The sequence below is a fragment of the Salvelinus namaycush genome, unplaced genomic scaffold (assembly GCF_016432855.1).
Source record: "Salvelinus namaycush isolate Seneca unplaced genomic scaffold, SaNama_1.0 Scaffold1988, whole genome shotgun sequence".
NCBI classification, from domain to species: domain Eukaryota; kingdom Metazoa; phylum Chordata; class Actinopteri; order Salmoniformes; family Salmonidae; genus Salvelinus; species Salvelinus namaycush.
Window position 1 is genome coordinate 34,119 of NW_024058772.1, and position 11,975 is coordinate 46,093.

Sequence of the window (11,975 nt, forward strand, 5' to 3'; positions counted from 1 at the left end):
GACCCTTTACTCAGTACTTTGTTGAAGCAGCAATTACAGCCTTGAGTATCCTTGGGTATGACGCTTCAAGCTTGGCACCCCTGTATTTGGGGAGTTTCTCCCAATCTTCTCTGCAGATCCTCTAAAGCTCTGTCAGGTTGGATGGGGAGCGTTGCTGCACAGCTATTTTCAGGTCTCTCCAGAGATGTTTGATTGGGTTCAAGTCCGGGCTCTGGCTGGGCCACTCAAGGACATGCAGAGACTCCTGTGTTGTCTTGGCTGTGTGCTTAGGGTTGTTGGCCTGTTGGAACGTGAACCTTCGCCCCAGTCTGAGGTCCTGAGCGCTCTGTATCAGGTTTTCATCAAGGATCGTCTTGTGCTTTGCTCCGTTCATCTTTCCCTCGATCCTGACTAGTCTCCCAGTCCCTGCCGCTGAAAGACATCCCCACAGCATGATGCTGCCACCACCATGCTTCACTGTAGGGATGGTGCCAGGTTTCCTCCAGATGTGACGCTTGACATTCAGGCCAAAGAGTTCAATCTTGATTTCATCAGACCAGAGAATCTTGTTTCTCATGGTCCGAGAGTCTTTAGGTGCCTTTTGGCAAACTCCAAGCGGGCTGTCATGTGCCTTTTACTGAGGAGTGGCTTCCGTCGGTCCACTCTACCATAAAGGCCTGATTGGTGGAGTGCTGCAGAGATGATTGTCCTTCTGGAATGTTTCCCATCTCCACAGCGGAACTCTGGAACCACCAAGACTCTTCCTAGAGCTGGCTGCTCGGCCAAACTCAGCAATCGAGGGTGACCAAGAACCCGATGGTAACTCTGACAGAGCTCCAAACTTCTTCCATTTAAGAATGATGGAGGCCACTGTGTTCTTGGGGACCTTCAATGCTACAGAATTCCTGTCTTGAGGCTCTACGGACAATTCCTTCGACCTCATGGCTTGGTTTTTGCTCTGACATGCACTGTCCACTGTGGAACCTTATATAGACAGGTGTGTGCCTTTCCAAATCATGTCCAATCAACTGAATTTACCACAGGTGGATTCCATTCAAGTTGTAGAAACATCTCAAGGATGATCAATGGAAACAGGATGGACCTGAGCTTAATTTCATGTCTCATAGCAAAGGGCCTGAATACTTACGTAAATAAGGTATTTCTGTAGATTGCTGAGGAAAATATTTTATTTAATACATTTTAGAGTAAGGCTGTAATGTAACAACATTTGAAAAAAGTCAAGGGGTCTGAATACTATCCGAAGGCACTGTACTTGTGAAAATTGCACCAAAGTGATAAACTAATTGTAATTTTGTGTGTGTGTGCACGTGTGCGCGTGGGTGCGTGTGTGTAAGGGTGAGTGTGTACGCGCTCATACACACCCGCGCCCACATACTCAATTCAACGTGTGTCTTTTGTGTCAATCACCTTAAGGGTCTTTTGTCAAACTTTTGAACTTTTTCTCTACAGAGCAATACAATTAGAGGCCTTTCATAAAAGGAATAGAAAATCAAACTCAATTATACACACTTAAAAGGAGAGAGGAACAGAAGAATGAAGGAAAGAAAGGATAAAATGTTTCTGACCCTTTCGAACTCTATCATTACCATGTCCACATGATGTAGGGACAAAGGACCCGACCCTCAGTCATAGCTGGAAGAGTTTGTGTGTGGGTGTGTGCAGGGCCCAGCCCTCTCATTAGGCAGGACTATGGGTCTTCTTATGGCGGGAGATTGACGAGGGCGGCATTTTCTGAGCTAAACAGACCAAGACGGTACCTCCAACAGCACATAATACCTCACATAATTAATTCTGGCCAAAAACAATGACAATTTCTCTCAGCCAGTGGCATATGGGCTTTTTAGGTGAGTGCTGATGCCGCCCTATGATAACCATTGCCCACTTTGTCAGTGGCAGGGACTCAAAATAATGATCCTGTCCATTCCCAGCGTGCCTCTCCAGGGTGCTGTTGGAGAGACACGTCTCTGCGGCGCTCCACCAATGTTACGTCAAAAAAATCATCTAACATAAATCATGTAGCAGATACAGGATATGGTAGAAAGTAGCCTACAGACTGGAGATAAAATGGATGACAATGTAATGTGACAGATATTTTTTACATCATGTAGGTTTCTCCAATCAAATAGCCTAACCTAAATGGCGCCCATTCAAATAAAAATGCACTGACATGTTAACAAACAACATATTCAAAAACAGGTCAAAGTAAAATGGACAGTATGGAATGGACAACCACAAGTGTTGTCTAGGAGTTTCATCCCATTGTCATGATGGTGTGGTTTCAAGTTATTATCCGTAAAAAAAATTTGACAAGCTGATCATGGCGAAAAAATGAAATATTTCTGCATTTCTAGCTGTGTCAACACATTGCAAATAGACTCAGGATAACTCATCCTGATAAAGTTGGGTAGCTGATATTCAGAGCTTAAATAGCCATTGACTGATTTAGTTACAGGAATCAGGACTAATAAAGCCAATGTTATGGCCTGTTTTACAAACGGTGGGCCTACCACAATGATGGGCATTCATAACAGCCCAGTGTAAGCACGGACCGATGCCTACGTCTTTTGGATGTCTTTTTTTAGTCCTATCCGGACCAGACGTCTTTTCTTGGTGTTTTACAAACAGTATGCCTACCACATAGATGGGCATTCCTTAAATGTTATTTCAGGCGACACTGTAGGCCAGTGGTGGGCAACTCGAGTCCTCTGGGGCCTGATTGGTGTCAAACCTTTGCCCCAGCTAACACATCTGACACCAATAACTAACTAATCATGATCTTCAGTTTAGAATGGAATTAGTTTCATCAGCTGTGTTGGCTAGGGATGGGGAAAGTGTGACAACACTCCGGCCCCTGAGGACTAGAGTTACCCATCCCTGATGTAGGCTATACCTCAGTAAGCACAGACCGATGCTGACGCTAATTGGACATCTTATGTTTGGTTCAGATTTTGTCAGGTCTGGACCAGCCTTGATTTGGCACAAACATAGACGTCTATAAATGACATATTTTCAACTTTCATTCAGAACCTAAAATGTACCTAATTCAACGTTCGGGAAATAACTATTTTAAACTTTCCTTCAGAACCGAAAATGTACCTGATTTCAAAGCCCGGAAAATATGTATTTTTGTCTTTGATTCAGAGCCAAAATTGAACTTAACTTCAACATCTGGAAAAATATGTATTTTAGACGTCTTTCAATGTCATTTTGCTTACTTGGACTGTTCTTGTAGGAGCTTGTCTCACCTAGGGCGGCTGAACAGCCAGGACAGGCCTTGTGTGTGTGTGTGTGTGAGTCTCTTGCATCGGGTCCCAAGTTAACCCTTTTCTGTAGCCATGTCTGCCTCTGGGTAATCGTAATTAAATAGCAAAGACTTCAAATAATAAAACGGGCCCAGTAGGTGGCAAGTGTGTGTGTGTGTGTGTGTGTGTGTGTGTGTGTGTGTGTGTGTGTGTGTGTGTGTGTGTGTGTGTGTGTGTGTGTGTGTGTGTGTGTGTGTGTGTGTGTGTGTGTGTGTGTGCTTGCGCGTACTTATGCTTATGTGTGCGGCTTCTGGGGCAGTGCGATAAGCCCTCCTCTGTAAAAGCACTGGACTCCTCCTCTTGCCAAGCATCACATCCCGTCCCAGAGCAGAGAGGCTTAAAGAGAGCGGGGGAAACAGAGAGGGATAGAGGGAAAGAGAGAAAGAGATTAAAAAAGAGGGGGAGAGAGACAGAGAAGGGGTGAGGGAGTGGAAGATGTAATGTTATTCAGGGCATGGCTGGAAGTGACAGATTTATCTGCCATCCCACACACACACACACATACACACACCTACAAATAACCACACAGTCCCATAAGTGTCTCTGTGTGAATGAAGTCTTTAGATTGAAGTTTCACACAGATCTCACTGAACAGATAACGACATACAATACATGCTACATCCCTCTTTCTCTCTCTCTCTATCTCTCTCACACTACCTCTCTTTGTCATCTCCCCCCTCCTCCTGCCAGAAAGATGCAGAGAGAGAGAGAAAGAGAGGGAAAGAAAGAGAAAGAGGGAGGAAGAAAGACAAAGACAATGCAAAGCTGAATCCCATGCCATGAGCTTTTGTTCCTCCAAAGGTCATCTGACATTTTATTTTTCTCCTCTCCTTTTCCCCTGCGTTTCCCCTTCTTTTCCCCTGTTTCCCCTCCTTTTCCCCTGCATTTCCCCTCCTTTCCCCAGGTAACTACTGGAACGCAGCATCATTCACCACGCCCTCCTCCTACCTGCATTTCTCCACTTTCCAGGGAGAGACCAGCGCTGATATCTCCTTCTACTTCAAGACCAGCGCTCCCTACGGGGTGTTCCTGGAAAACCTCGGCAACACAGACTTCATACGCCTCGAACTCAAATGTAAGTGACTGTACCTCGTTCTCTCTCATTTAGCACACTCTTTAATTCTGTGGCTTCTTCTGTTTTTACACTCCTTTCATTGGCCTCTCTGGCTTGTTCTCTCTTTCATCTTTTTCAATTACTCCTCTTTTCCCCTCTTCAATCCTCCTCTCTTTATTGCACTGTATTAGAACACTGTATTAGAACGATGAAAAAAAACTCTGACATTTCTGTTCAGACTTTAAAACTTTTCCCTGACTGCTTCCCTCTCAGTTCTCAAATCAAGTCAAATCAAACTTTATCTGTCACATGTGCACGAATACAGCAAGTTCTTTTGAAATGCTTACTTACAAGCCCTTAACCAACAGTGCATTTCAAGAAGAGTTAAGAAAATATTTACCAAATAAAATAAAATAAAAATGAATAAAAAGTAACACAGTAATATAACAATAACGAGGCTATATACAGGTGGTACCGGTACTGTATCGCTCTATATGACTCTAAAGCGATGATTGACATGTCATGTGCTTTATGCGACTATACTTGAATGCCTGAAATTAAATGGCTAAATGGGCATTCAATCATATTCAGATTGAGAATGTTAAATTCCAGGGGATCAAATTTAGCCACGGTTCTTTTATGATGAGATGGCTATTTAACCATACTGCCCTACACAGGCAAAACACAGTCATTTATTTTGCTGAAAAATCTGTATTTTTCTGTTTAGACAGACAGCAGTTTCTGATACTCCTTTGTATATTTTGATCAACTCGTTTGTTATTGGGTCTGGAAAGTAAATACCACTTCTCTGGGATATGTGGGACGGTAGCGTCCCACTTGGCCAAAAGCCAGAAAAATGTAGCGCGCCAAATTCAAATATATTACTATAAAAATCAATCTTTCATGAAATCACACATGAAAGACACCAAATTAAAGCTACACATGTTGTGAATCCAGCCAACATGTCTGATTTCAAAAAGGATTTACGGGGAAAGCACACTAAACAATTATGTTAGTTCAGTACATAGCCACAGAAAAACACAGCCATTTTCACAGCAAAAGATAGTAGTCACAAAAAGCAGAAATAGAGATAAAATGAATCACTAACCTTTGATGATCTTCATCAGATGACACTCATAGGATATCATGTTACACAATACATTTATGTTTTGTTCGATAATGTGCATATTTATATCCACAAATCTCGGTTTACATTGGCGCCATGTTCAGAAATGCCTCCAAAATATCCGGAGAAATTGCAGAGACCTACGTCAAATAACATAAATACTCATCATAAACTTTGATGAAAGACACATATTTTACATAGAATTAAAGATACACTTGTTCTTAATGCAACCGCTGTGTCAGATTTCAAAAAAACTTTACGTAAATGCACACCATGCAATAATCTGAGACGGCGCTCAGTTAAAAACAACATTTCTCCGCCATGTTGGAGTCAACAGAAATATGAAATTACATCATAAATATTCCCTTACCTTTTATTATCTTCATCAGAAAGCACTCCCAGGAATCCTAGTTCCACAATAAATCGTTGATTTGTTCGATAATGTCCATTACTTATGTCTAAGTAGCTACTTTTGCTAGCATGTTTAGTGCACATGTCCAAACGCTCGCGCAGATGCAGGCGAACTCGGACGAAAACTTCAAAAAGTTAAATAACAGGTCGAATAAACTGGTCAAACTAAGTAGAAAATCAATCTTCAGGATGTTGTTATCATAACTATCCAATAACGTTCCAACCGGAGAATTCCTTCGTGTCTCTAGAAGAAATGGAACGCAAGGCGATATCATGTGTAATGCGCGTGACCAGGAACTGGCATTCTGCCAGACCACTGACTGAAACACCTCCCATCCGGCTCAACATCACAGCAGAGGCTTCATTCCACATTCTACAGACTGTTGACATCTAGTGGAAGGCGTAGGAAGTGCAAACAGATCCATATCTTACAGGGAATTGAAAAGGCGATGAGTTGAACATCGACCAGCCTCAGAATTCTCACTTCCTGTTTGGAATATTTCTCAGGTTTTTGCCTGCCATATGAGTTCTGTTATACTTACAGACATCATTCAAACAGTTTTAGAAACTTCAGAGTGTTTTATATCCAATAGTAATAATAATATGTATATATTAGCATCTGGGACAGATTAGGAGGCAGTTCACTATTCATCCAAAAGTGAAAATGCTGCCCCCTATCATAAAGAAGTTAATCAGATAATATACCTGGCCATTAAAGCAAATATTTTTTTACCAAATTCGTAGTTACTGCGTTTTGCCATTGTAGGGCAGCATAGTGGCTGTCAATTTGATGATGGATGACAAATTACATTTCCGCAGATTTCAAAAAGCTTTAGGTTTAATAGGGGTAATTCACCTCATCCACTCACAATTTTGTGGCAGAGTCTTTAGTAGTGATGTATAACAGCCACCTTGGGGGAAAACGTCAGACATCTTGGCTTACAACTAATATATAACACCTGCTTAGGACACACCCACACCTCCTCCAGCTGCCCTCTCTCTCTCTCCCTTTGTCATTCATTCCCTCTCTTTCTCTGCATCTCTCTCCCTCTCTCTCCCTCTCTTTCTCTGCATCTCTCTCCCTCTCTCTCTCACCATCTTTCTCTCTGAGAAGAGGTTGTTGAATATTCATGTGTGAGTTGTGAATGAGCTTTAATTTTGTTGGAGGAGAAATAATTTATTTCTCTCGTCATTCTGCCGCTCTCATCTTTCAAAACACTCTCTCAAGGGTGAGGTGGTGTGTGTCTGTGTCCTTTTTTCTTTTGTTAACAGAAGTAGAGATAAGGTGGAGTATGGGATGGAGGGAGCGATGGAGAGAAAGAAGAGGGAGATTAGTTGGAGTTTCACCAAGTCGTGCTCAGGCCTTCATTACAATAGATTAGTTAGTCTGTTTTCACACTGGGGCTTTAGGCTCTGTGTTTGGCTGTTTTACTCAGCTAACAGAGGCTAAACTGTCCCTCTGTTGTTTCTGGCGGGAGAGAAAAGGGAGACGGAGTAGGAAAGAGTGGAAATAAAGGAGAGCAATAAAAGGGATGATGATCAGTGTGTGATTGATAGGGTGGCCAGGTGAGAGGGCAGAAGGGAGAGTGACTCACACATAGCCTTTAGCCAGTAACATCTGGACTGAACAGGTGGTTAGTGGCAGACTTATACACACACATCTCTACAGACACCTATACATACACACATACACCTCTACAGACACCTATACATACACACACACACACACACACACCTCTACAGACATAGTCACACACACACACACACACACATTTCTACAGACACAGTCACACACACACACACCTCTACCGACACAGTCACACACACACACACACATCTCTACAGACACCTATACACACACACACACATCTCTACAGACACCTCTACAGACACCTATACATACACACACATCTCTACAGACAGCTATACATACACCCATACACATCTCTACAGACACCTATACATACACACACACACACATCTCTACAGACACCTATACATACACGCATACACACCTCTACAGACACAGTCACACACACATTCTCTCTTTTGTGTGTGTGTGTGTGTGTGTGTGTGTGTGTGTGTGTGTGTGTGTGTGTGTGTGTGTGTGTGTGTGTGTGTGTGTGTGTGTGTGTGTATCAATATTTTTGTGAATTAGCTCCATCAAACACTGAGTGCAGTCATTATCACAGTAAAGCTGAAATCTATAATAACTAAATGAGTCTCCATAACCAATGAGGCATTAGATTAGTTATTGAACTGTAGAACTCCAGGGTGGAAAACAATGATTTATGAGATGAAGACTGAAAATGTTTGATTATTAAACCAAAGGTACTTTATGCATTCAAATAAATAGATTCAAATGTGGTTAGTAGTTTGTGGACATGGCATTGATTCAAAACCTCTTGTTTTTATTATTATTATTATTCTGCCTTTTCTTCTTCCTCTTCTTCCTCTAGCTCCTACTGTCATCTCCTTCTCCTTTGACGTGGGGAATGGCCCCGTGGAATTGGCCGTCCATTCAGCCACGCCCCTCAATGATGACCAATGGCATCGCGTCATGGCAGAGAGGAACGTGAAGGAGGCGGTGCTACAGCTGGATCTGAACTATAGGGAAGCTCGTCCCGCCCCTCCACAGGGACACACACGGCTAGAGCTGTTTAGTCAGCTTTATGTGGGTAAGAGATACACACACACACACACACACACTCACACTCACACTCACACTCACACACAACATAAAAATAGTACAATACTGTACTACTGCATTTATATTTAATTCATCTGTCATTATATTTTAACTTTGCAAAGTTCAATAAGTTGGCTATATAGTTTGTGCCAGTATAACATTATAAAGTGTCTTTATATTCCCCTAAGTAGGTTCTCCGAAGCTTAGATACGACTGATTATAATGAAGATAAGACATCCCACACACATACGCACGCGCACAACGTTAAAGAATGATGTAAAACTAACTCCTCATGACCGTGTTCAATTATTAACAGTTGCAGACGATTAAGACTTTTTATCCGCACACAGAGACAATGAATTAAATTCTCATTATGCCACACAGAGACAATGAATTAAGTCCTCATTATGCCACACAGAGACAATGAATTAAGTCCTCATTATGCCACACAGAGACAATGAATTAAGTCCTCATTATGCCACACAGAGACAATTAATTAAGTCCTCATTATGCCACACAGAGACAATGAATTACATTCTCATTATGCCACACAGAGACAATGAATTAAATTCTCATTATGCCACACAGAGACAATGAATTAAATTCTCATTATGCCACACAGAGACACTGAATTAATTCCTCATTGTGCCACACAGAGACAATGAAATAAGTACTCATTATGCCACACGGAGACAATGAATTAAGTCCTCATTATGCCACACAGAGACAATGAATTAAGTCCTCATTATGCCACACAGACACAATGAATTAAGTTCTTATTATGCCACACAGAGACAATGAATTAAGTTCTCATTATGCCACACAGAGACAATGAATTAAGTCCTCATTATGCCACACAGAGACAATGAAATAAGTCCTCATTATGCCACACAGAGAAAATTAATTAAGTTCTCATTATGCCACACAGAGACAATGAATTAAGTCCTCATTATGCCACACAGAGACAATGAAATAAGTCCTCATTGTGCCACACAGAGACAATGAATTAAGTTCTCATTATGCCACACAGAGACACTGAATTAATTCCTCATTGTGCCACACAGAGACAATGAATTAAGTCCTCATTATGCCACGCAGACACAATGAATTAAGTCCTTATTATGCCACACAGAGACAATGAAATAAGTCCTCATTATGCCACATAGAGACAATGAAATAAGTCCTCATTATGCCACACAGAGACAATTAATTAAGTCCTCATTATGCCACATGGAGACAATGAATTAAGTCCTCATTATGCCACACAGAGACAATTAATTAAGTCCTCATTATGCCACACAGACACAATGAATTAAGTTCTTATTATGCCACACAGAGACAATGAATTAAGTCCTCATTATGCCACACAGAGACAATGAATTAAGTCCTCATTATGCCACACAGAGACAATGAAATAAGTCCTCATTATGCCACACAGAGACAATGAATTAAGTTCTCATTATGCCACACAGAGACAATGAATTAAGTTCTCATTATGCCACACAGAGACAATGAATTAAGTTCTCATTATGCCACACAGAGACAATGAATTAAGTCCTTATTATGCCACACAGAGACAATGAATTAAGTCCTCATTATGCCACACTGAGACAATGAAATAAGTCCTCATTATGCCACACAGAGACAATGAATTAAGTCATCATTATGCCACACAGAGACAATGAATTAAGTCCTTATTATGCCACACAGAGACAATGAATTAAGTCCTCATTATGCCACACTGAGACAATGAAATAAGTCCTCATTATGCCACACAGAGACAATGAATTAAGTCCTCATTATGCCACACAGAGACAATGAATTAAGTCCTCATTATGCCACACAGAGACAATGAATTAAGTCCTCATTATGCCACACAGAGACAATGAATTAAGTCCTTATTATGCCACACAGAGACAATGAATTAAGTCCTCATTATGCCACACAGAGACAATGAATTAAGTCCTCACTATGCCACACAGAGACAATGAAATAAGTCCTCACTATGCCACACAGAGACAATGAATTAAGTCCTCATTATGCCACACAGAGACAATGAATTAAGTCCTTATTATGCCACACAGAGACAATGAAATAAGTCCTCATTTATGCCACATAGAGACAATGAAATAAGTCCTCATTATGCCACACAGAGACAATTAATTAAGTCCTCATTATGCCACACGGAGACAATGAATCAAGTCCTCATTATGCCACACAGAGACAATGAATTAAGTCCTCATTATGCCACACAGAGACAATGAATTAAGTTTTTATTATGCCACACAGAGACAATGAATTAAGTTCTCATTATGCCACACAGAGACAATGAATTAAGTCCTCATTATGCCACACAGAGACAATGAATTAAGTCCTCATTATGCCACACAGAGACAATGAATTAAGTTCTCATTATGCCACACAGAGACAATGAATTAAGTCCTCATTATGCCACATAGAGACAATGAAATAAGTCCTCATTATGCCACATAGAGACAATGAAATAAGTCCTCATTATGCCACACGGAGACAATGAATTAAGTCCTCATTATGCCACACAGAGACAATGAATTAAGTCCTCATTATGCCACACAGAGACAATGAATTAAGTCCTCATTATGCCACACAGAGACAATGAATTAAGTCCTTATTATGCCACACAGAGACAATGAATTAAGTCCTCATTATGCCACACTGAGACAATGAAATAAGTCCTCATTATGCCACACGGAGACAATGAATTAAGGCCTCATTATGCCACACGGAGACAATGAATTAAGGCCTCATTATGCCACACAGAGACAATGAATTAAGTCCTCATTATGCCACACAGAGACAATTAATTAAGTCCTCATTATGCCACACAGAAACAATGAATTAAGTCCTCATTATGCCACACAGAGAAAATGAATTACGTCCTCATTATGCCACACAGAGACAATGAATTAAGTCCTCACTATGCCACACAGAGACAATGAAATAAGTCCTCATTATGCCACACAGAGACAATGAATTAAGTCCTCATTATGCCACACTGAGACAATGAAATAAGTCCTCATTATGCCACACAGAGACAATGAATTAAGTCATCATTATGCCACACAGAGACAATGAATTAAGTCCTTATTATGCCACACAGAGACAATGAATTAAGTCCTCATTATGCCACACTGAGACAATGAAATAAGTCCTCATTATGCCACACAGAGACAATGAATTAAGTCCTCATTATGCCACACAGAGACAATGAATTAAGTCCTCATTATGCCACACAGAGACAATGAATTAAGTCCTCATTATGCCACACAGAGACAATGAATTAAGTCCTTATTATGCCACACAGAGACAATGAATTAAGTCCTCATTATGCCACACAGAGACAATGAATTAAGT

The 11,975-nt window shown here is 41.0% G+C and overlaps 1 protein-coding gene across 1 annotated transcript in view; it reads left to right on the forward strand.

The window, feature by feature from the left end:
* LOC120037928 (contactin-associated protein-like 2) overlaps nt 1-8,571 on the forward strand; it is a gene marked incomplete at both ends in the record, with an annotated part of 42,341 nt that extends 33,770 nt beyond the window's left edge. The window contains 2 exons of the mRNA XM_038983885.1: nt 4,207-4,377; nt 8,353-8,571. Of these exons, the coding sequence (XP_038839813.1) occupies nt 4,207-4,377; nt 8,353-8,571 (390 nt within the window). The remainder of the gene's footprint in view (nt 1-4,206; nt 4,378-8,352) is intronic.
* Nucleotides 8,572-11,975: the final 3,404 nt, after the last annotated feature.